Genomic DNA, 26,328 nt, shown 5'->3' with positions numbered 1-26,328 from the left:
ATTAACAGAGCTTCTTGTACATCATCACTAGACCACAAGTATATGTGACAAGGCAGAAAGAAAATAAGTGAGAAATGAGAGAGTGATCGTTTATCTAATTACAAAAAATAAACATTGGTGGGAAAAATAAAGGAGACATTTCACGTCACGTTCAACTTAGTGTCAATGAAATCAGTGCTCACTAATCGTAACATGGCCAGCATTTGTGTTAGTGTCAATTTTTAATATATCTGCCTTTGTAAAACTCTGTATAAGAGCAGTACAGTTACTGAACTAGGGAGGAGTTTATGCAATAGAACAGGTGGTACCACAAAAGAAAGTATTCTTCAATAAGCATGTTAAATGTCTTCTTTGGAAAACATTTCTTTCACTTTTCCAGCTAACACCTGCAATTGAATTTCCAAATATATATTCAATTAACAATACAAATGTGGAATTAACTTATTAAGTACCATATTTCAAAACCTACCTTTCCTGCATTCAGTTCAGAAATAGCTGCCAGAATTTGCTGCCTTGAACCGTCAGTTTTAATACCCAGTTCTTTCAGATCACCATCAGTAAGAGTAAGGAAGGCTTCCATATCCACCTGCATGTGAAAAAGGAAGAAGTGTTTACCTAGGTAAGATTTACTACTGAAGGATAGATTTTTAATTTTTTTTATAAAATTACTGGAAATATATTCTATATTGTGCATGCAAAAAACTTTAATAAATTGACAACTTCAAATGGTACCTACTTTTCCACCCTGCTGTTGAATATTAAATCTGCTGTTAATATTTCAGTTGTTTGCTATTACATAGTTTAAATGTTCATGGATTTTATTGGTCTTCAGAAAAACAGTCTTTTCCTTACTGCAACTGTTTGTTGGTTAGACTAAGGTTTTTCTCACCTTTAAAAGCACAGCTGGATTTTCAGAATACTGTGTGTTTTTTTTCACTGCCTCCTAAGGAAAATTTAGGGTTTGTTCATAAATCAGTTATACTCCATCAGAACATCCACAAAGCTGTGATAAAAGCAAACACCTATAACTTCATATTGAGGGAAACTTCACACACAAGCATTTCTACAAAATGCTTTATTCCCTATCACTCTAGAGAACAATAATAAGCCCAGAGTACATGGTGCTGAATTTTGAACTCCACAGCAATAGCAATTTATTACATGTCCATTCACTGCCCTCTGCCTTCCAACAAATAAACATGCAATGATTGTTTGCATTTGTTGATGCCTTAAACACTGAAATTAACTATTTTCATTTTCACTAATTATTTTTTTAATTCCATCCTTCAGGTAAGTCACTGTTGCAGGTCTTATCTACAACAACACTCGAGTTCTCCAGTTTAAAATCACCTTCTGCTTATTCATAGTGGATAAAGTAGGGAAAGCAACCATCTCAGCGACTCACAGCCTGCTATTCTCTGGCTGCAAGTAAGGTTCCGGCTGTGATTTCAGAAGTGATACAGCAAGTCCTATAAACTGTTCATCCCCATTGGATATGGACATATATAGAGAAAGTAGGAAGTAAAAATGGAAGAAGAAAATATCTGAGGCATCTATAACCAAAATGTAGATTCAGTGAAAAAAGCATTGATATGTTCCTGGAGAATTCTAGGAATATGACTTTGGTCCATGTTTCTAGGTCCTTTCTGCAACTAGAAATGGTTGTAAAACTTTAATTTTTAGGTTGAGATTTTGGATCATAATTTTAATGCAATGTGTGTCATGTCATGCTTTTTCTAAAACAGCAAAAAAATAAACCTTTTAAAAAAATATTTACCTCTTGTTCCTCAAAAATAGGTTGATATTTCTCAAGGGACAATTTTTTAAGGATGCCAGTCAGCTCATCTGTAATGTCAGAAAAAAAAAAAAAAGAAAAAAAAAGGGGGGTCAGAAAAGATTAATTGTATTGATCTTTGCAATGTTAACTGCTGAGGATATATTATCAAATGATATATTCCACACCATGACATACTGCAACATAAAACCGATGACATTTGCTCTGCACCAAAAGTAAAAGTACTGTCTTATTGTAATTCTATCTAGTCATACCTTGGTAGGATAAAATCCTTTTGCTGTATCCTCCTTTCTTCCTCATAAAAACAATCTTAAATAAACTAACTTTTGAGGACAGCTTTAATGCCTAAAATGCAGGTGCTTGGCCCTGAAAGGCTGATTCAGATCAGGCTGTCTATACATCAAAACTTTTCAAGAAGGCAGTGAACTGAATGAGGAATTTCCATAGCACGATTCAAGAAAGTAAAATGTAGAGCAAGCACCTACACTCACTTATTGAAAACATTGATACAACAAGGGTACATGCAAATCTCTTCTGCTCAAGCAGCTGACATCCAGTCTTGAACACAGCTGAAGTCCAACTAAGGTGAAACTTGAGCAGAATTTAAGTTTCATAAGGTTACCTTCCCAGGCTAACAGGTCTGGATATTGAGCCTCCTCTCAAAGTCCGATCAACTTAAAAGCTGGAGGACCTGATAGCAACTCTTAAAACACTTTTGAAATATGATTACCTAGTTAAAAAAACAAGTGCAGTTTTAGATTAACTCACCGTTACCTCTCTTGATTACACAGTACTTCTCTGAACTCAAGATTCTGTTTATTTTTACTGTTATGGTGTCGCAAACAATGCACATATTACCAAGATTATCATCTGAACTAAAAAACTAAGGTAAAATGAAGAACATATCATAGAAACATATCATAGGATCATAGAATGGCCTGGGTTAAAAAGGATCACAATCATCACCCAGTTTCAACCCCCCTGCTATGTGCAGGGTCGCCAACCACCAGACCAGGCTGCCCAGAGCCACATCCAGCCTGGCCTTGAATGCCTCCAGACATGGGGCATCCACAGCCTCCTTGGGCAACCTGCTCCAGTGTGTCACCACCCTCTATGTGAAAAAACATGACTGAAAACATTATACCATGAAACTATATTTAATATAATATACCCTATGTAAACTTGCTTTCATTGCAAAGACATAACCATTCTATTTTCAAATATACTTTGGTTTTATTTCCTTCTTTGTCTTTAAAAACAAGGACTTATTTTGACAACTTGTTTGATATGCTTCACTTGTAAAGGCATACCAATCTTAGACAATATTTTCAGGTTTTCCTTTCCTCTTTCTCTCTTCCTGTATTATACAGCAATTTCGAACAAAACCAGAAAAATGTCTCAATTTTGTAATTCCCACATTGAAAGTTGTTTCACCTTTGCTTTTTCTCTAAGTTTGGTTTTACTTACACTTATATCTAGTCTCCTTATCTGCATGCCTGAACAAAGAAGCATAGGTTCTCTGAGCTCTGCTACATTTAGCACCTCTTTGGCACTGTTCTATAGGAGTAGAAGTAGGATAAGGTTACCTTTCTCCAAGTTGTCACCACCTCCTTTTGCTCTCATGTGGCTTCTTCTTTCATTATTCTCTACATCACTGGTTCTCAGAATAGGAAAAAGCTGATGGTCCACCAAGTGATTACCTAAGAAAAAACCATGCACACTTCTGAATCACGCTGCCTGCTGATCATTCAAGCCATAACCAAAGAAAATGAACTGATAAATTCATTTCAGTTTACTTGAAATGAGAAATAGTTAACACTGCATAACTACTCTTCTGATTACTGCTGGGCCTCTAAGCTGTTACTGATGAAAAACTAGCAATAAGAGAAGACCTTGAAAGACAGGACCACTCAAGTATAAAAGCTTACAAGCAGAGTGAACCCAGAACTACTTCAGCTTCTGACAATCTATACCTCTGCAAGAAACTTGCTGTATCATAGCTCTAGTGGTGCTGTCATAAAGCGCTGCTTCTCAAGGTGAGATTATAACAGCTGATAGCTTGGGGAATTCCCTTTCTTTTCCAAGAATCAGTTATTTTCCTCTCTATATATTTCTAACCTGACAACTTTTTTGTTATCAAGTTGTTATTGTAAAATGGCACTAACTGAAGCGTGAAAGGATTTTCTCCAGTCATCAGTACAATATGTTACAGCTAGGACACAATAAGAGGATAGAAAGTGGGTCAAATAACACCTCCCTTTAGGGTAGACAGGGAAGTACAGTGCCAGCAGAAAGTTAGCGTAAATGAAAATAAAAATCAATCCTGACACTTTCCAAACAAATAAACAAAAAACAACCACAGCGAATATAGGACATCTGCCTCTTGCAGAAACTAAATAAAAGTATCCACATCTCTTATTTAATAGATTTTGAGTCATGTTATTTTTCTCAATTTTTGGAATGTTTACAGAAAAAAAAAAAAAAAAAAAGTAATTGATATTCTACTTCCAAATATCCTGTAGCAAGAGGACTTTTATATGTAGAAGTTGTAATTTAGACCTAAAAATTCAAGTTCAAAATAGATGATCTCACTGGAAAAGTATGAATTGTTATGAATCAAAAATTGTCTTTTCATACCATAATGATGTGTTTCATTGAATTTATTAAAAACATTTTCATTTCAAATTTGGGGAGAAGTTTTCTACCCTTAGTAAGTGATAGAAAAGCATATTTAAGCCAGAAAATGGAGGAAGAAAGGATATGCCATAAAAGTGGCCTACATGCTCTATGATAGCTTCAGAATGGTAATTATCTCCCTCAAACTGGAAGCAATCATAGTTTTTAGACCATAAACACCCACTATTACTGATGGAATGCAAATCTCAAAGCAGAAAAGACTAAAATATTTTTTTCTACGTAAGAAAATGTTCTCACTCTCATGCAGACAGATAATAGATCAGTACAATTATAGTTTTAAACACTATGTACTCTTGATAAATGAATCACTTGTAATTGCAGTGATCTACTCACCATCTTCTGTAATAGTACCACTGCTGGAACCATTGCTCTTGGCCTGTCTGTGAGAAGAGGAGAGAGAAGACTCCACGTTGTGAACCTTAGGAGACGGAGAGGGTGATGGGGAAGGTGTGAGAGTTGGTGATGTGCTTTTAGATGTAGATGAAGTTCCAGATGGAGGTCTTTTGTTCATCTCTGTTTTTTGCTACAGTTAATAACATAATTATTTAGGGAAGAAAAAATTAAAAAAGCATTTACCTATATATGACCTATACATATATATACCCATATTATTCAGCTTTTTGTTTCCTTTCTTTAAATCTTGTACAGTCTCTCCCTCTCATGGACAGCATTTGCAAATTGATCAGTGTAACTTCATGGCACTTTTTAGATCAGTTCCAAATTTAGACAACATAATCTTAATGGGAGGACACAAGAGTTTCCAAAATGGTTACAGAAAGTACTTTTCAGCACTTACGCTGCTTATTACAACAAAGTGGGCTGCTTAAGGTCTTGCAGCCAGTATGGATCCCTATGTAATTGTGTATTCCCAGCAGACACTGCTGTCCAGAAAATCATCCCAGAGGTGATATGTGAACATCTATAGTGAGATGCACACCAATAATATGTTTTATTATTGATGGGTAAACCTAACTCAATCTAGACATCTGAGCAAAGAGCACTAAAGAGTTGTTGCCTTTCTAACATACTAGTGTAATTTCTATTTAAAAATCTTTTCAATAGAATTATGAACTGCATTCCCATAAGATTATTTACAGTGCATCGTTACTCACTACTTCTTTATCCCCTAACATCTTCCACTGTGAGTGTGAATAATAATTAAACTTCTTACTGGCAGCAGTGTTGTAATGACAGGCCTTAAGATCAGCAGGTCAAAGCTCACAGGCACAGATATTATACCTTAATAGGCCAACTAATGGAACTAGGAAAAAAGGTATGATTTTTTGGATGTATAAGCAGTTCTGAAATTATTTCCAAGACGAAAATAAGCTGAGAGCAACTGCTGACAATTTAATTAGAAATATATTGTTCAGACCATCTCTGAAAGAAAAAACCTTTTGATACCTGTTCAGCAGGGGAGACTTTAAGGAGGGAAGAGGATAATAAAGTGATTTTGTCTACTAGAAAGAAAGAGACAGATCATTTATAACCTGCAGAGTAATTATGTGGGGTAGAAAGGAAGGAAAGATTCTAAGTCCATAGCTTTTGGAGTCCAGCAGAGTTATAGATTTTTAGTCTTAATCTTAATTTTAAAACATGACTGGTAGTCCATTTAGAATCAGGGCTGACAGATCGCACAGTGACTGTTCATGGAAACTACTTTGGCATTGGTAGTTGCACAATTTTCTTTTTCTGACTGTTGCCCTCTGAAATTTTGCTTTTAAATCACTGAAAAAGTTTGTGACTTTGTTTAACATCAAAATTTCACTTATTAAACATGCCTATTCCTTACTGTTCCCATAGAAGACATCACAGAATGAGAGAACAAATGTAATTTTTGTTTCCTCAGGCAAAGCTCTAAGAAGAATCTTATGAACATGCAAACAAAACAAAACAAAAAAAAAAGAGTTGTCTTGAGATTACATAAGAAAACGTTGAGTTTTTCTCTTGGTCATGTGTACTAACAGTTGCAGAATAAAGGACTTCAGAACTAAAACTCCAAATTTCGTGCTTTCTTTCTCTTGCTGTCTGAAATTTAAACTTCTCCTGTGTGAACAAACACACATATTTCACAACAGTATATAACATCTTCTGCAAGGATGCTGCTCTCTAGCATGCTCCTGTGCAGAGTCTGAAGATTTTACATCTTCATCCTTGAAAATTTTGCTTTATGCAGCCATTAGCTTCAAAGTCCATACACAGAAATAGGCAGGTCATGAGGGTAAAGCTATTTCAGGAAATCCACAAAAAGTCAGCACAGATAAGATATCCAGTGCTCGTGAGCAAAGTCTGATTTTGATAATGATATCTTGATGTTCATGCTGTTTAAAAACAACATCTTGTGGACCAGTACCTGTATAATATTGGGATGAGCAGATCCTGGTACCCATTATCTAATGCTTTTCATTCAGGTTTGGAAGGAAGCTTTCCTCAGCTTCAGAGGAAAGCTTAGGGATAACTAACACGTAAAACACAAGCCTCAATTATGAGTCAAGGATGGAAGTCATATGAAATGTGAATTCAAAATAACAGAAAATATATGCCTCAAAATCAAGTATTACATTTACTGCTTGTACTGCTTTAGCAGTTAATTAATTAATTTTAGGCTTTGCAATGTCACACAGCTGTACTTATCAATCACTCACGACTGACATGTGACCTATTAAAATAAGTTAATTTAGAAGCAGAAATACTTACATTCATTTGTATCTTTACTACGTGTCCATTACCAGCTGTTTGAGCACACTGCATATCAGACAGGGTGGATGAAGGAGTTGCCTGGACTGGACTATTGTGTTGGCTGGGCTTCTGTTCAGGTAAGCCTGCTGCTTTTCTTCTTTGGGCTGCAATCTGCGATAAAACATTGTCTGCACTGCCACCTAAGGAAAACAAACAAACAAAAGAAAAAACAACACACAGAGTCAAGGAGATCATCAATTTTAAAGGTCTGTTAATACTCAATTCACCTGTCTTCACCATTCACTATCACTTTAGAACTGACTGTGTATGAGGGAACTTCAAGGTTCAGATCTGTTCCGCAACTTTCAGCAAAGGAGCAAAAAAACAGCTATGAGAGGAGAGGAGACAACCTTGTTTAAGTGCACACACACATATGCAGCTGACTTTCATCCTCTTTGGATACATTTCCTGCATTGCTTCACCATATTTTCTTTACAGTTGGCAGATACAGTTCAAGCCACACATGCAAGCTCCATGAAATACATGCTGGAACATCCAGCTGGAACAAGTGTACATCTGAATCACCATGAGTGGATTCAATAAAATAAAAAAGTTTTTCTGATAGAAGAGTTAACCTATGAGACTTCTGCAACAGATGTGAGGCTTTTGCTTCCTTATGTAGGTGTCCAAAGTTCACTTCTGTTCCAGTACTTCATAGAAATGTTGATTGTGCATCAGGTTCAAGTGACTTTTATATTAAAAACGATAGCAGCAGGGTACCTGATCTGTTATGCAGTTCTCCTCCATGCCTATTAATTCCTGCAATGTTATTGGATCCACCAGAAGAATGAGGAGAATGGTTGAAATTGGTAGAATTTGAAGGAGATGCAGGTCTTCTTGCAAATGCTGGTAATTTGACTGGTCTCGTGCCTTTACTAACAGATGTCTGAAAAAGAAAAAAAAAAATTATCTTCCTTAAGCAAAACAAAAATTAAAATTCAACAGCTATTTTACACATTTTAAGTTCAGGATCTTTCAATGAAGAAACAGAAGGATATACAAAACATTCTTTCTTTGCATATACATGTATATTTATACAAACATATTTAAATCTCTATTTATATAAATGTATATAGTATTTGAATATGTCTTCAGTGAAAAAAAATGACATCATAATAAAGGTATTAGGCCTCCTTAACCTTTGGCCAACATGAAATGAGCAGATGCAATGCACCTGTGAAAAAATATAGAAAAAATTGTGATTAGTGGCAAAAAAAAAAAAAAAAAAAAAAAAAAAAAAAAACTTCTTTCATGCAGAATCCTTTTTTGTCTCTCCCATCTTACAGAACAGCTACCACCTCCTTCTCAGTCTTAATATCCTTCTTTCTTACTAATGAAGCTGCAACAAGCAACATGAACTTTCTCTCCTCCAGCTGCTTATTCATATTCTCCTCAATGTAAACATCTACCTGCATCATTTTACCATTTCAACTGATGCAGTAAAGATATACCTACATGCTAGCCAAATGCTCAACCACGTCTGCAACTTCCTTGAATTCTCCTTACACACTATTGGCCACTGCTGACCATTTGATATATGACTCCTAAAGCTCAGCTTTTTTGTGCTTCTTAACTTGTTATTCAAATAACTTCTTCCAGCTCTGACTTACAATATTTCTCTCCCCTGTTCCTATTCTCTGAGTAACACATTTCTCATTTCTTTCCCTACAGAAATGTAGCTAGTGGCTAGTCCTCCTTTACATGCTTTGCTCGTCTCTTTATACATGTGAGCCACAATCATTTTCAGGATGATAAATTAAACTTTACCTTCCTGAGATCAATTCCTTCTAATCATAGAATGGTTTGGGTTGGAAGGCACCTTTAAGATCACTTAGTTTTCCAATCCCTCTGCTATAGGCAGGGATACCTCCCTCTAGACCAGGTTGCATCCAGCCTGCCCTAGCGCACCACATTCCACCTAAACCTCCTTATTGGTGGTATTAAGCTAACTTTCACCTAAAACAGGAAGACAGAAAAAAAATCATTCTAAAATGTCTTCACTGTCACATTTCTAGAACTGACAGGAAATACATGTCAGGACTAGTAAAATAAAGTTTACTACAATATTAGAGTCCAATTTTCAGAAGTAGGATCTTCTCTGTGAGCAACTAGGAGAGCAAAGGTTGTCAAGATTGTTAAGGTCACATGATCATTAATTGGTAAAATATTGTCACTTACTAAACTTCCCAGCATATTTTTGCATACGACACATCTCAGCAGTTTTTCTTCACTTCCTCCCAGTTCCTAAAAAACTGAGAAACCTTCTTCTCCCACAGCTTGTCTTCAGAACTAGAGCAGCTTCAGATATTCTAGAATGGGTATGCCTACTTTGGCAACTAATACATAAGGATGGAAGCAATAGTCACTTTAGCAGTTTGCAGCAAATTCCTTATGTCTAGTCATTTGTTCCAATGAACATTAAACAAGACATTTTATTTCACAGGAAACTTCCACACCATTTAAATTCCTCCCACAGAGGTATGTATTCTTCCTAAAAAGCAGACCTTAAAAGGAGAAGACATTGCTAAGACAATAGGTTCAAAATCATTTCTAAACATAGAACTGATGTGGTTCACCAGCCAGCATGCCCCAGACGTAATAACACACAGTATTATTTTTATATATTTCATTTGCTTACTACATCTGAGTTCCCACTACTGTTAAAATCGTGCTTGATTGCTCTCTGTGGCCAGGCAGTTCTCATCTGTTCAGCTTTGCCATCTTTGCTGATTCGTGTTCGATCAGAATTCCAAAGCTCAAAACTGGAGGGTGGTAAGAAAGGGGGTATCACTGCTTTCAATTTATCGCTAGGCAGCCTGGTAAATGGAGCACTGCTTCTCAACTGAGAGAGGGAAAAAAAAGAAAAGAAAACAGAAGTGAGATTCTTCTTAGAATGTTACTGGGTGCTAATGATGCTGTTTCCAAGTTAAATAAAAAGATGGAGACAAATGCATTTTTAAACAAAATTAAATGGAAATGAGACATAAAAGTGCCATCTGTGAAGATGCATAGCACATAATAACAGACAGAGTCCAAGGTGCATATTGGCATGAGGAAGTTCATTCACTCAGTACAAAGAAGTGGCACAAACTGTCCCTTTCTTCATCAGTTTTAACAGGAATGTTAACAAGCAACTTCCAAAGAAACAACAAACAGGATGCTTGGTAAAGCTGTCCTCTCTGATCTCCTAGATAAGACACCTGGAAATACTGAAAACCTGTTTGTTCCTACCCTACATGTATTCACCAGAAAAAAAAAAAAAAAAAAAAAAAAAAAGAAAAGAAAAGAGCAGCACAAGTGATACTGGCTCCCTGGAGTTCTGTCAGTGAATCCTATCAAAATTTACTCAATCTTCTTAAAACAGAAAATAAAAGATCACCAACCAAATTTAATGACATCTCCATGGAGTAACCTGTAGGAGAACTTGAAGATAAAGCACAACAAAAGAAGAAACAGAATAATATAAATATACATCCCAAACTATTTTACGGTTTACTTTATTTCTTACTTTCAGATTGCTCTGTTTCATGTCTTCCTCACAGTGTACCATTTGTCAGTGAGTAATCAGCCATCCAGTCAATCTATTTTACTAATTCATTGCTGATCATACAAAAGGATAACTCATGAAAGTCAGCATTCATCAAGAGCTGTCATACTGTACTATTTGTACTACTTCCTAGTCTATAGAACAACATATGTATCACAGCTTGTCAGTTCCACTCCACTGACTACCAACCAGTGATAGTTCTATTTATAATGTATATGAGTTTTATATCATGTAAAACAAAAACAAAACAAAGCAAAAGTAAAACAAACAACACAAGGAAACATTAACTGCATTATCTTCTGAACATGCCAAGAATGTGTAACATACCATGGTTGTCAATAATTCATCATCCTTCCCTCCTTTTGCAGTGTTTACACCTGAAAAATACATAAATGAAGTTTTATTTTCTGCATGCCCCTGCTTTTTATTCTTAAGGATAGCTTTTGTTTGCACAGAACTATAGAACCATTATGGTTCAAAAAGATTTCTAAGATCAGCTAGTACAACCATTCTAAAACATTCAGCAGCTGTAGCCTCAGTAAGCAGAGAATCGCATTTTCCACTGATGCCTCATATACCTAAATTAAAGCGAAGCCAGTAGTCTTTCTTCACATTATAAACTGTGGGACTTTTGCACAAAGAACTGTACAGTTTCAGTAAGTGTTCTTTATAATTTGGGCTTTTCTGAACTTTTTTTCTCAGATTGCTTTTAAACAAACTGATTTTCACAATATAAATTATTTTATTGAGGATAGGAACAACTCCTGAGTGAGCTGTCCATTCCTTGACAAATTTAGGAGTTCCTGCTACAAAGCAGTACCAGTGTTACTGTAGCATTTCCCTGCTGAAAGAAGGTTGCCCTCAACATTCAGCACCATCAACAGTCAGGGATACAAATGTATCTCTTTCTATACCATACAAATAGAATTTGTGACCTTTCAGCTGCACTAAACTTAACAAGAACTAATAAACCAGAATTAATATAATCTCAACTATCCCGTAAGAGCTCACTTCCTATCAGACAACTCCAGCTTTATCACTACCTGTGTTATTTGTGACCCAGGCCATAGGAACATCAGTAGTTCCAGAGGAGTTTGTGTCACTCTGTGGAAATGCTTTCATGGTGGAATTTAATGAAGATTCAGGTTCATCAGGAAAAGGCCCAAACTGATTGGAAGAAAATCCATGGCGCAATGTCTGAGTCAGCTTCAGCTTGCGGAATCGATTGGACATCCTGCTCCACCAAGACTGGATTGAGAAGGAAAAAAGAACAGTTTAGTTCCAACTAAAATAAAAGCATGAGGAAAAGAAATGTACAACTAGGTAATCCTTACTGCAGTGACAAAGGAGTTCCAGAGTGAAAATACAAATGCAATCTTAAACTGATTTGCAAATATCAACAGAATCCTTCTTCATCAGGCATAGGTAAGATTAATCTTTGTCCTTATTCTTCATTTGGAAAATAGCTTACAATACTTTTGCACACTAACTCAAAAAATGAAGTAGATAACAATATTGTTTTAATTTGAGCCAGAAATCTTTACAGCTACATGGCAAATACTTGACCTGACAATCAACTTTCAACTTTACCATCCATTCCTCTGTTCTATGGCATCAATGAATGGGAATGCATATTTTCTTCTTCTTAGAGGCATACATAGAAATTATTGGAGCTGCATGGAAGCCTCTCCTTCAGATTTTGAAAATTAGTGGCAAACCAACAGAGTTCTGACAGTGTTACTGTCAAAACCAAGATTCACAATATATATAGTGCTGCTGTATAGGTAACTTTAACACTCTCAGACTGGAAAGAGACTATAGTCTGCCAAAGAACAAGGCAAGGAAATAAAACAATACAGAAAACAATACTGCCTAAGCACTACTGCACCTGGAGCCCCTACCTATGTAGGTATATCGTATATAAGGATAATATCCAAACTTTTCTCAAAACAGACTTTATCTAAATGGATTACAGATTTCTGTATTTTTCTAGATGGATGATGCAAGATGCTTCCAGTATGGAGGATGGTTCCCCTGTTACATTTCTCTAGGCTACACAGGGCTTACAGTTTATATTAAGAAGACTCATATAGTTTGTATTAAACTTCATGTGGCTTGGAGGCAAATAAGTCAAGATTCTAAAGATGGTCTGATTAGTTCTTAATTCTTTGCTTTCTGAACACTTAAAAAATTTAGTCATTTAAAAATTATAGTACTTCATCAAGACTGCTTTATATGATGTCCAGTCCAGACACGTACTTTTGTAGATTACTCTTTATACTTAGCCATTACTCTCACCATACATATCCCTCTCTCTCCCTGGCATTTAATAATTTTCAACTGCTTATTGATATAACTCTTCCCAGCTGTCATAATGTAGAAATAAGCAATATAAGCTGTAAACTTATTTCCCATAAATCAATCACTCTAGCAAATGATCATTAAGATGATTTTAAAATCCGCACAGAGTGTTAGTAATGGACAAAGTACTCAGACCTTTGTATCTCTTTGGAGCCATAATTAATAAAGATTTACATTACTTTCAGCAACAAAGACCTGAAGGATAAAGGCAATGGAGACAAATGGTTCTGAGAAAGAAACAAATACCACAGAGTTCAGCATTTATTCACCTGCCAAAAGGAAATCAAAGGGTGAAAAAATCCCTCTAGTTCTAATGTGGAGAACAATGAGCTTACAAAAGGGACTGCTTGTACAATGTGGTTTGCTTGTAAAGGGATCAAAATAACTTTATCAAAATAACTACATCTGAGCAAAAAGATCACATGTAAGTTCCTCTCATATTTGCTACTCTTTACAGTGCCTTTGATTTCTTAACATATCCTCTCATCACAAAGTCACCTGAAATAAAGTAAGAGCAGCCACTACGTTACAGTACAGAACACCTGTACTAAACTCTCTGGTAAGAAAGGAATTCTAGCAGAGAGGTTCATTTGTCTTCTGGGCTTAGAGTACACTCGTCTGAGCTTTGGAGTCTTCAGTGTGCTGCTGCAGCAGTTGTGGCCTGTCCATAAACCTTTTGTCTCACAGACATACAGAAGCTGGAATAAAGGGTTTTAAACTAGGTTGAAAAAAGCCAAGTAACATAAATGTATTGACAGACGAAAATAGCATCTGTCAAAAGGCCAAGATCTAGTAGCAATGGGAGAATGCAGTGGTATCAAAGATTAGAAAAATGGTGCTGCCACTTGAGAAATACCTTAGATGTTTATAGCAATATTAGAAAGTTGGCATGGGTTTGTCAGAAATAAATCACACCAAATCAGTCTTTCTCTTTGTCAGGATAACTGGTTAAAGTGGGCTGAAGGGAGGAGAAAATTTGACATAGCTTGACATTAATAAAGCTCATCACTATTCCATGTACAACACTCTAAGCGAATGAGGGAAATATGCTCCCAGTAAAAATAATCTAGGGAAAGCAACATGACCAAAAGACATACTAAGAAACAAATTGGCAACAATTTACTATGAAACTGGGAGAAAATATTTAGTGGAATAAAACATGAGCTTGGAAATATTCATTAATAAAAGCAATGATGAAACAGAATTTATTTTGTATAGTTTGTGTAAGACATCTGGACAGATGCTCTAAATAATACTGATAAATTTACATTTTTCAGTAGGACTCAAGGTGATAAGTAAGAAGAGAAAATCAAGTGTAAAATACATAAAAAGGAATAAGCAGCAAAGCAGCTGCACTGTAGAAAAATGGAAATCAGAGTTGCATCATCCCACTAAGTATAGGTCCTGTAAGAACAGATCTACAGAATCCTGCTGCTTGATAAGAGGTATGTTTCCAGCCATTCAATGAGATACATAACTAGGACCCTGATTGGAATTTCATGACTTGTTTTGGATACCTCATCTTAAAACAGATAAAGACATACTAGAAATAATATGAAATTTAGGAACCATAGCCTGCAAACAAGGAAATTTGAGTGAGAAAATAGTAAATAAGAGCATGAAGAGAATCCTAATATCTAAATATCTAGATATCTAAATATCTAGATAAATATCTAAATAAATATCATAATATTTATGATATTTATGATAAATATCATAATATATGATACAATATAAATATCTAAATATTTATGTAATTCTTCTAAAGATGAAGCTGGACACTTATAATTGAAAAATAATCAATCAACATAGAACGTAGCAAGAGAAATTTGGATTAGATCAGGGGGAAAAAATCTGACTTTAGGAATAGACAAGCAGTAGAACTAGGCATGGAGGGAGGTCATGAGATCTTCATCACAGTGAGAGAAAGGAGACTAGAAACTTTGTCAAGGAAGCTCCTGTCATACTCATTTGTTCTCCTTAAAAAGAGGCAAGTGGGCCCCTGAAGTTCCCTCTCATTCTTCCATTTGCTGTGATTCAGAAGATTCCATGTTTTGTCATTTGCATTGACCTAGATAGAAAATTTATGTTTTGGTTGAGTCACCATAAATACCTAACTGAAAACCTCTGGGCAATTTGTTTTACAGTCCTGGCTCCATGCAGAGAAGTTGTCCACAGGGAAGAACAGCTGTTGCAAAAGACAGATCCTCACTTAGGCATTCTCCTTTCACACTGGTCAAAAGCAAGATAAGTTTGATGACCACCCAGCAACTCTGAGAAAGTCATTTTTACTCTCCAAACACTATAAGAAGAATAAGATGTGGAAAATACAATCAGACAAAATAGTTAATAAAGCATTATAAGCAAGAGGAAGTTATCTAGGCTTACAGTTTTCTAACTATCTATCTGTTTAAACACACACACAGGAGAATTATATAGAATACAATTTCTGCTGGAAAAGTGCTTGATTAAGACTTGTAGATAATATGAAGTTTGGTTGCTTTGAGACCAAACATTAAAACATTCTAAAAGTTGTGGAATATGGTCCAAGCACGACTTTCTGAAGAAGGGGAGAACTTGGGCAAGACCAGAGAACAGCACAGGGTGTGCCACTGAAGTACACTGTAGTGACTGTCTTCTCTCTGGGTGAAATAAACCAGGGATCAGGGTGTGATACACATAAATATATTAAATGTGAATATTCATATTTAAATCTTCATCAGTGACAAATCTTTCAAAATTACTTTTTTTCTACTTTCACCTTGAAATCCTACATGACTCCAGTTCAGGCCCTTGCCCCATATCTCTGCAGGAGTTGATCTGCTTTACAGCAGTCAAAGACTAGGCAAAGCTAGATAACTGCATTCCTAAAAGGTCCATCGAAATTCATACCAAAGGATAATCATATGAAAATAACAACTAGTCACTTCAAGAATTGTAGAACAGATTCCAAAGTAGAACTGTAAATGATCTTCAGAATTCATGTCAGGAATAGTCAGGAAATTAGCACATGTGTTTCCAAGATTCTGGTACTGTTTATGTAAAAACTGTGAGCTCAAGATGGAAAGAAACAGAGGCATATAATCACCAAAACATGTTCACCTAAGCAAATAAATACAGCAACAACAACAGAATAAACTAATATGTTCTTTTCTTCTTTTTTTGAGGACAGACCACATAAGTCACAATATCCTTATACAAGTGGCACCCACTGTTTTTTCCTACTGCTTAATTGCTAATTTCTAGTTAAGGATAACAGCATTGCAGTTACTCTACACAGAGGACATGTAAGCCCTCCACTCTTGCACGTTCTTCCACTTTTTATATTAGAGGTCTGCTATGACCTTCATAATTTTCAGTGCCAACTTCCATTCATGATTTAAATGAAGTCTACACATCCTCCTAGAAACTTGCTGCTTCATGATGAATCTAAACGCCTCCTTTTTATTATTCTTACATTTAGATGACAGAGACAGCCTCTCAGTTTCTTTGGCTGTCCTGCACACAATCACAGAATTTTCGAATACATAACCCTAATTTCTGTTACCCTCCTACATCATTTTTCTTCCTTCTAGTGTCAACTACAAAAGCAAATTACAAAGAACTACTGTTGCAATTTCTACCTAGAACAAATACATAAAAAGCAGCTTCTCATTGTGTCAGGAGATGGAAAAAAAATCCAGTAACACATTCACTCCCATTCCAAAGAAGAGAAGATTAGTTGTGGGTACAGGAAAAGTCTATGAAAATTAGATTACATTGCATGATTTAAAACTAGGATCATAATGGAAATTCAGTTCCAAACTTATGAATGTAGTACCTTCCACTATTTAATTATCACCCCTGCTTCTAGGCACTGAAATATACTTTGATGCTGACTCTTCTTTAAAAGTCTTCTCTTTGCCTTGTTACCTGAAGAGAAATAAAACTGGACATATACTACATTTCATAAAACTGTGAAACACTGCCAATTAGGAATTCAGAAAGGCAAAGATCCCAACAACTAGTTACAAATTAGTTATAAACTACTTCTCTGCTTCACACATGAAGGATGAATAAAAGCATTTACCTTTAGACCTCCTTTGTCATCTGGCAGCATTGGGACATTTAAGGATTGCCTACTTCTGGAAGAAGGCAAAGATGATCTGTTGTTCATTTTATTCTTGTCTTTGTCTACTTGCATGCATGCTGATGCGAGTAACCGTACAAGTTCTGTGTCTAAAAGAAATAAAGATACCTTTTATTCTATTTTGCTTTGCCAAATCACAACTGATAATGCTGATGATTTTCCTGTAATTTCCACTAAGGTTTAATAATAAATCTAAAACTCTCAATGCAGATGAGTACTGACATCTTTGTTTCTTGTCCTGTTTCCCACCCCTTCTCCCCACACAATGAGCTGTAGTCTTACCATCACCTCTCTAAAGATATTTAGCAGTATAAATAAGAATATGATTCAGTTGAACACACTGCTGTGACCAAGTGAACTGCCTGCTCTGGTATTCTGCATAAGTTCAGGACAGCATTGTGGTGCTCCCTTTTCTCACCTGACATAGAATAGAGCAGAGAAAAATGAATATTCTTTCTTCAAGTGCAGGTTGCAGAAAAGAGGCTTGAAATTAAATCCCAAAGAGAAAGGAGATGTTCAGCCTGGACAATGAAGGGACTGAAAAGACATGGTAAGAAAAAAAAAAAAAAAAAAAAGAGAGAGAGAAAAAAAGTAAGAAAAAAAGGAAAGGAGGCGGCAGAAAAAAGAACAAACATGAGATAAGGACAGGAAAGCAAAAAAATATTCTGTAAAATTGTGTTTTACACAGAAATAAGGAAAGACTTTCAGAAGGGCAGACAGAACTGACCAATATATTCCTCTTTCTGAAAGGCATCAAGATGAACTATTTGGTCCTACAAGAAGTTAATCATATGAAACATATATTCACTGTATTCATTTTCTAAAATTTCATACTATTAGTTATCAACTTTAGACAAAGCAAAGATACATGCTAGTGACCAAAAACACTATCTTGAGTAAACACAGAGAAAACACACTAATTCCAGTAGCAGTATGGATTTTCAAATTTGGAAAAAGTAATTTAGGTACCAGGTGAGGTCAACAATAAAGTCCCAAATTAGCTGGGCTAAAAAAACTACAATAAAATCTAATTGAGGTCTCTCCAAAGCATGCTGATTTTTCCAAAAGCAACTCCCGTAGCTAGCAATTTGAAGACTAACATGTGACTTTTCTTAGTTTTGTATGTGGAAGTGATGCTTGCCTACCTACATTTTTCCAAATAGGCTCAAGTACATGAACTGGTGAATTGCTGTTGAGGTTTGTCATTCCTTTTTCTGCAACAGTGAAATTGATTAGTACTTTGTGGTACTGGTAATGGGAGGATGGTTGGACTAGATAATCTCGTAGGTCCTCTCCAACCTTGTGATTCTATGACTGCACTCTTTGTCCTGACCCTACACTGCTGCTTACTCAGTGGAAACTTCTAGCTCCAGTTCCTAGTTCAGTGCTAAAGACACTACAGAACACATGAGCCACAACAATTAAATAACACTGAACAGGATCTGATGACAAAAGCACCTCATTTTGGAGTACCTTCAAAAACAAAAACAAGAGGAACAAACTTAATTAGCTCATATGGTTATTTATCCATCTGAACAAATTTTTCAGACACTATCCTTACTTGGTCCAGTAAGGCATGGACCTCAGCCAATCATCTGTAGGAACCTCAGTGTAACTTTCAGAATTTAAGAGTTTATCTGTTTATGTTGCAATTACAAACGCTTCCTTGGTGCTCTCTGAAATAGCATACCTGGGTCATTCAGCAGCATTATCAAGTCAAAAGCAGTGTATCCATTTTTTGCCCGAAGATTGACATCAGCTCCTTGGTTTAACAAATACTTTACAACTTCTTTGTTTCTTCAAGGCAGAGAAAAAAAAAATGCATTGCTTATATGAGAGAAAGAGATAAAGAGAGAAGACCAGTGCTTCATTTCTATCCTTTTACACCATTTCTTCTCAATTACAGATCAGTTTTACCTTTGCAATAGCTAACCACATACAAAATTTGTCCACAATTTAGTCAAGAGCTCCCATGATTCCTTTGTCACACACTTTTTCTTACTACAAACTGAACTAATTGGTATGCAGAAAGTCTGCTTTAAAAACTAATTTAAATAGTTAGTTTCTTAAGCTGCTCTTTGGAAATGATCCTGAAACTTGTTGCCAATTTCCCAATGAAATTTTGGGCATAAAGCAGGTAGAAATACAAAGATCATTCCAGAAATCACTATAAAACATCATTAATAAATAAAAACAACTTCATATTCATAACAGCTAAGAAATTGCATATAATAAAAGCCAAAGTGACTAAAAATAATTTTGAACTCCAGACAGTCTTCACTTAGAGATAGATATTTCACTGAAATGTCTGGAATGTACAAAAAGATCAGCAATAATTAATATTACAAACATCTTCTAGCAAAAGCTCATAAAAGCAAGTTGCATAACAGAACATCCAATCCTCATCAATCCCTCTCCTTTCTCATATTCTTCAAAAAGTAAGCAGGACTTGCCTTGCAAATTAGAACCAATACTGTACTACAGCCTACAGAATAAGTCAACAGACTGCAAAGTTATGGAAAACATATTCAATACAAAATTCCTCGAGACTGACCTTGTATAAAAACAGTTGCATATAACCAACTCAAAAGAACAAATATTCTTAAGCAGCAATAGTTGACAACCAACTCTACCACAGAAGCTGAGAAACAGATCTCAGCATCTCCACTTCAGAGAATTACTTCTATCTGAAGACACACCAAATAAAATCAACCTAAAACGAAGAACAAATGTTCTTCTTGTCTTCTAACAAAACCTCTGCATACTCTCAATGTAGCTCCTCAGCATTCTTCCCTTACTTTTCTTCTACTCCTTAAAAAAGTGTTCTTCATCCTGCTTTCCCATTCTGCACCTTCAGAGCACACAGAGTAACTCGATCCTTCAGAGTTCTTGGCTCACATAGAACTTGCTTGCAGAGATCATCCCACCAACTGCTTCTAATAAGGGGTAGCAGAGATTCTTTTGAGTATAAGGAATTTCAGTCCTTGTTTTCACAGACAAGAGGAGTACCTGAATACAGGAGCCTTCTGCATTTAAATATTGCCAACTGTAGGACTGAGATTACACGTGAAGTACCCATCCTAACTTCTGGGTTTTGACTCTTTATAAAACAGCCTTCGAGAAAACAAGTTTTCTGGTAAACATGTTTTGGAAAAGTTAATGAAAACTTCTGAAGAGGGGAATTGTAATAATGGATTTTGGACCAGAAAACAGGGCACAAGCAAAGGTGACTGCCTCGAGTTTGGTATAGGCTTTCTAAGAAGATGGAAATTTCTGTTAGACCCTAACAGCACTTAACTTACCCATGGTATGTGGCCTGCATTAGTGCTGTCCAACCATGAACATTATCTTGTTTGTCAACATCAGCATTTTTTTCAACAAGGAGCTGGACAAGAGGCAGCTGTCCGGTTACAGCTGCAATCATTAATGGAGATGCACCATCAACATTGGTAACATTGACTTGACTTGAGTCTTCATCAACTATCTCTTTAACCAGCTGAAAATTGCCTGCAAAATAGTGATAAAAAAATAATTTACACATCAGCAGTAGATAACTTCTCAGACAGTGAATTAATACATATTTAGATTTGCTGACACTGGCCTACATTAACTGGAAATGGCTTACATAACTAAGCCATAAAGGCTGTACAAATGACAGAATATCTCATGCAGAGTATGTAACTTTTCCATAAAATTGTCCTAAGATGATGTACAGGAAACAGCAGTGATGCTCAGATACAGTCATTCAGCACGATTAAGATCCCTGTTCAATTTCCATAGACAGAAATCACAGAAAGACACAATTCTAGAATCAAAAAGTACAAAGACACTCTGAAAGGTGTTGGACCTTTACTTAAGTAGAAAAAACAACATCCAGTGTCATACTGGCCCATACCTCCTTCTACAAGGGTGGTTCTTCTATTTAAAACCACTGCTATTGAGAAGCCACAGCCTCTGAGGGAAAGAGTCCATTACAGTGCTCAACTTTCTTGTACTCAGAAAGGAGTCCTTTTTTTAAACTCTGGTTCTGATATTTAAATTAAATCTCCAATCTTCCCTACTCCTTCATAAAAAATAATGCATTATTCCTGTCATCTTTTTTTAAAAGCAAACCTAATGTTCACATTTCCACTTAAAAGAGGCTGATAGTCACCAAGATTACAAAAAGCTATACAAAATATGGGTAGTATTTTTTTGTCTAAATTTTTTTTGTCTAAGTCATACTAAAGAGAGGAAAAGGAATTTTTTAAAAATGTATGAGGTTAGTCAGGGCCATCTTCTGAAGAGAGTTTAAATTCACCCAGCTCCCTTACTTTTTTTGATGTCGTATGGCAGACAAAAGATGGAAGAAGCTAAGAAGAAAAAAAGATCTCTGATTGACTATGTACCATTGCAGAAATAGAGGCAAAAAGAAACAAACCCACAACTGCCGTGCCGATGAAAATATTTTCACATACTAAAACAAAACAAAACGACAACTTAATATACTGCTTCAGGACATGGATTTCCCTCAACAGAATCAATGATGTCAGTACTTTCCTTGGAAAGACTGTCAGAACTCCAGATAAGCCCTGCAGGCACCATGCCACCCACAATAATAATCTAATTTCTTGGAAATAGAAAGCACAGAACTGATTTTTCATGTCTCAATTCAATAAAAGACATCAAGTGGCCTTTTTTAACATAGAAGTACATCACAGACTTTGTTAAACAGAAACCCTGGAACCCACAGAAGCTTCAGAATTGAACTCTGGGGTCCTGTCACTTCTTACCGCAGCAAAGCTTTTTTATAACCAAGTAGTTTAGAAAACAAATTAACGAAAAAGGAAACAACAATGCACTGACTAATATTCATTTGGCTCCCTAAAACTACTTCTGACCCAGCAATAACATTTTCAAACCTCGAACTATAGGTCTCACAAGTATGAGAAGGGCAGATGAATTGAAATCTGACTGACTCAAGGCTGAGCTGAAGCTTACTAATTCTCAATGCATGTACCACAGTCAGCAGGGGTACAAACAGCTTTCAGTGCTCTATGGATCACAGAATCACAGAATGGCCCGGGTCGGAAGGAACCTCAAGGATCATGAATCTCCAACCCCTCCCACCACAGGCAGGGCCACCAACCTTCATTTTTCATACTAGACCAGATTGTCCAGGGTCACATCCTACTTGTCCTTGAACACCACCACAGATGGGGCATCCACAACCTCTCTGGGCAGCCTGTTCCAGCACCTTACCACTCTCATATTAAAGAACTTCCCCCTGACATCCAACCTAAATCTTCCCTCCTTCACCTTAAAACCATTACACCTTATCTACTCTTTCAAAGAGTTGACTCACCTCCTGTTTATAGGCTCCCTTTAGGTACTGAAAGGCTGCAACGAGGTCGCCTCTCAGCCTTCTTTCATCCAGGCTGAACAAGCCCAGCTCCCTCAGCCTCTCTTCTTAGGAGAGATTCTCCAGCCCTCTAATCATCTTTGTGGCCCTCCTCTGCACCCTCTCCAACAGCTCCTTGTCTTCCTTGTACTGGGGGCTCCAGACCTGGACACAATACTCCAGATGGGGCCTCATGAGGGCACAGTAGAGAGGAACAATCACCTCCTTGTCCCTGCTTGGCCACCCCTCTTCTGGTGGAGCCCAGGATACCGTTTGCTTTCTGAGCTGCAAGACCACACTGCTGGCTCATGTTTAAGTTTTTCATCCATCAGGATGCCCAGGTCCTTGTCTGCAGGGCTGTTCTCAAGGACTGCTACTTCCAGTCTGTATATATACCTGAGATTCCCCCGGACCAAGTGCAAAACCTTGCACTTTGCTGTGTAGAACCTCCTTAGGTTCACTCAGGCCCCCCTTTTGAGTCTGTTGAGGTCCCTCTGGATGGCATCCCTTCCTTCCACTGTCAACTGCACATTCAGCTTGGTGTCATCAGCAAACTTGCTGCGGATGCACTCAATTACATCATTGACGTAACTGATAAAGATGTTAAAGAGAACCAGTCCCAAGACAGACCCCTGGGGACACCACTCATTACCAGCTTCCACCTAGGCACAGGACCATGAATCACCCTCTGTCTGTGGCCTTTCAACCAATTTTTCATCCATCAAGTGGTCCACCCATTGAATGTGGAGATAAGGATGTGGTGGGGAACCACGGCAAAGGCCCTGCTCAAGTCCAGGTAAGTGACATCAGTTGCCTTCCCTTTGTCCACCAATGCTGTCACTCACACATCATAGAAGGTCACCAGATCAGATTTTCTATGCCACAGATTGTGTACAGTTCCAGACAGGCTTACTAAGCCCAGTGCATATCAGGACTGTATTAGCCCCACTGCCTGGGGCATCTTAGCCCAAGTAAGGGAATAATGACAGGAAAAGGAGGAAATCTCTCCTGAGACTATCACAGGTCTCATGGGACTCTTCTCATGTTGTCATTGGATGTAACATTTAATTTCCTAAGATTTAATATTCTTCCCATGTTTAAGAAGATAAATAGGTAACTAGAAAGCAGTTAGTCACCAGGAATGCAACCCATCACAGTCTGGATCAAATTTAAATCAACAGGATGGCTCTAGCTTTTTCTGCTTTCCACAAAATAGATTCATCAATGATGTGCTCACGAAAGTCACTCTTCGTCATGAGAGAACAGACAAGATTTGAAGCACTTTTTTCTTGAAGCGATTTTTAATAGCAATTACAATGCTTATATGGAGTAGAGGTCAGCATGCTGTTTGCAAAAAATTAGCAAATCTGTTTTTTGAACTTAACATATAAAAGAAAAAAATGTCATGTTAAAGTAGCACAGTCTTAGAAAGCACTAAATCACACCACTGTGGCACGAAGGACATGACCAGGATCTCATAAACATTTTCTCATGTTGGAATGGGAAGAAAAATAAATTCAAACCACAGAAATAATTGTACTTTTAAAAGTGAAAGAGAAAAAAGCAGTCATGAAAACAGAACACATTTCAGTTTCCCATGTTAGCAAATAAGCACATTGAGTGGTTACAGGAACAAGGCAATAGAAAAATCCTTCCAGCTTACCCAATTTCAAAGCATGAAAGATGTCAGGTTGCCTCTTCTCTGTATCTGAAAAGCATAAATACTTTTATTAACAATATTTAAAATGCAAAAATTTCTTATAAAAATTTACAGCAAAAACTTTTTAAAAAATGAATTCTGCACAATTATACTATTAAATAAATATTTGCGTATACATTTTATAAGAACAAAGAATGCACAGATAACTTTTATTCCCTTTAGAATCACTTACCTGTATGGTAAACACTGTAAACCTGTAGGCTAAACACTGTAGCACCGTAGCACTGGTACTGGCTTTTTGCCTTTCAACTTCCATTCTGCATCAGGAAATTGTATTAGGAAATTTCTATATTTCCTTCCTGGAAGATCTAAGTATCAATTAGAGAACCACGGTATGCTTCTGTGCTCAGGTGAGACCCTCTGTACAACAGTTAACAATCAAATACTACAGGATTGTTTTGGAAAGTGATTCAAAAAAAGTTCTGTAAGATGACCCATTTTTTCTCTTTGTCTCAAGTAATGACAGGTTAACTTGTGAAGGTCACAAAAATAATAGTGATGATCAAATGCTATTTGCACATTAATAGAAATACATCACTCCTAGATCATCATGACCAAAAAACCTACTGTAATTATTTCAGCTTTAATACTTTGAGTGAAGAATGTTTCCTTCTCTATGCCTTCCCAGTGTTTTGAAACCATTGATTTTGCAGCAGATGAGGGAAAAATAGTGACATATTTTGCACTTTCCACTCAAACCAGAAAAATAAATTTCCTTCTGTCTTCCAAGGCATTACTGACACTAGAGCCAATGGGCCAAGAAGACTTTAAAGAGAACAAGATGTTGAGAGGTCTCCCAGGACTGATTCAGAAAAGGTTAATGTTCATAGCTTGATTTAAAAAGTAACTTGAAAATGCTGAACAAAGGCAATTGCTGGAAAGTCTGAAATAACAGAAGAAACTGTGTCAGTTCTATGTTTTCTTCTGATTAAGAAACTGCTAACAGAAGGAACCATATGTAAGCACACTGTTAGAAAACATTTCAAAAGATCAGTTGAGGAAAGGACGAGACTGTGTACTTGGCATGCACAAAGTCTGGAAGAGAGACAGCCTAAGGGAGCAGGGGACCACAAGGAGGTGCCAGAAGGAAGGACTACCGCCCGCCCGTGTAAGCTGAAGTAAGGACAAGGACTGTACACAGGCAACGCCCAGGCCTTCAGAGGCAGTACTGATTTCGTTACCGAAAGCATCCCAGAGAAAAGAGGTACATTCATTTGGGATGCAATTTGTCCTGTGTACGGTAGTGGCCCAGAAGACAAGTTCCTTTTTTGTTGCCTTCCACAGGATATGCAGACTGCAGTGCTAGAGTAGACTAAAGCCATGGTCAAAGATCACTGTGGAAATTTATTCAGATGTTTAATATTTTTCCTCTCTTCTCCATTGCAATTAGTTATTACTCTTCTGCTGGTGGAAACACCCCCTCAGATGAGGTAGCAAGAATACTCATCTGCTTTAATGCAAGTCCATTCTTCTAGCTTAAGCACACCTTTTCCATCCTTTAAGTTGAATGATTACAGAAGGCCTTCAAGACTCATCAAGCTAACTATGCGTGCACAGAACTTATATGCAAAACAGAGGGTACTGCACTAGCAAATCCCACAGATGCCTAATTCTGTGTAAAGTAACCAATCAAGGTCTCTTTCTCAGAGGGTGGTCAAGAGCAAATGTCAGCAGTCAGCCAGTTCTACCTGGTAGCCTGGCTGTGTGAAAGTTGTTGCTCCAAACTTAACCTAGAAGTCAGCATCTGACTGAGTTCAAACCTCCTCTGAAGCATAAGGAAGTGCCAGATTTCTGTCCTTCCTTCTTGAAGTACAAGGGAAGCTTGACCCACAGGAATCAATTTAAGTAAAAATTAACAAGCTTTATGTAGGTGACTGGGATTGTGGGTTATCTACCCTGCACTGCAACAGAGAAATAATTAGCTAAGATTTAAATAAACCTCTCCAGGTATCACAAGCTG

The 26,328-nt window shown here is 36.8% G+C and overlaps 1 protein-coding gene across 2 annotated transcripts in view; it reads right to left on the bottom strand.

The window, feature by feature from the left end:
• ANKS6 (ankyrin repeat and sterile alpha motif domain containing 6) overlaps positions 1 to 26,328 on the bottom strand; it is a 37,769-nt gene that overhangs the window by 6,160 nt on the left and 5,281 nt on the right. Inside the window, exons 3-15 of one of the 2 annotated variants that reach the window (XM_042835889.1) lie at positions 24,312 to 24,356; positions 20,571 to 20,775; positions 18,959 to 19,065; positions 17,209 to 17,357; positions 11,822 to 12,026; positions 11,106 to 11,155; positions 9,870 to 10,073; positions 7,952 to 8,117; positions 7,190 to 7,371; positions 4,826 to 5,015; positions 3,382 to 3,495; positions 1,778 to 1,845; positions 470 to 586 (exon numbers count right to left, since the gene is read on the bottom strand). In XM_042835889.1, the coding sequence (XP_042691823.1) occupies positions 470 to 586; positions 1,778 to 1,845; positions 3,382 to 3,495; positions 4,826 to 5,015; positions 7,190 to 7,371; positions 7,952 to 8,117; positions 9,870 to 10,073; positions 11,106 to 11,155; positions 11,822 to 12,026; positions 17,209 to 17,357; positions 18,959 to 19,065; positions 20,571 to 20,775; positions 24,312 to 24,356 (1,802 nt within the window). The remainder of the gene's footprint in view (positions 1 to 469; positions 587 to 1,777; positions 1,846 to 3,381; positions 3,496 to 4,825; positions 5,016 to 7,189; positions 7,372 to 7,951; positions 8,118 to 9,869; positions 10,074 to 11,105; positions 11,156 to 11,821; positions 12,027 to 17,208; positions 17,358 to 18,958; positions 19,066 to 20,570; positions 20,776 to 24,311; positions 24,357 to 26,328) is intronic. The other variant, XM_042835897.1, reaches the window with a different exon arrangement.

The sequence above is a fragment of the Centrocercus urophasianus genome, unplaced genomic scaffold (assembly GCF_019232065.1).
Source record: "Centrocercus urophasianus isolate 14NV4802_14NV808 unplaced genomic scaffold, USGS_Curo_1.0 seq_11, whole genome shotgun sequence".
Lineage (NCBI taxonomy): Eukaryota > Metazoa > Chordata > Aves > Galliformes > Phasianidae > Centrocercus > Centrocercus urophasianus.
This window is presented reverse-complemented; position numbering and strand designations above follow the sequence as displayed.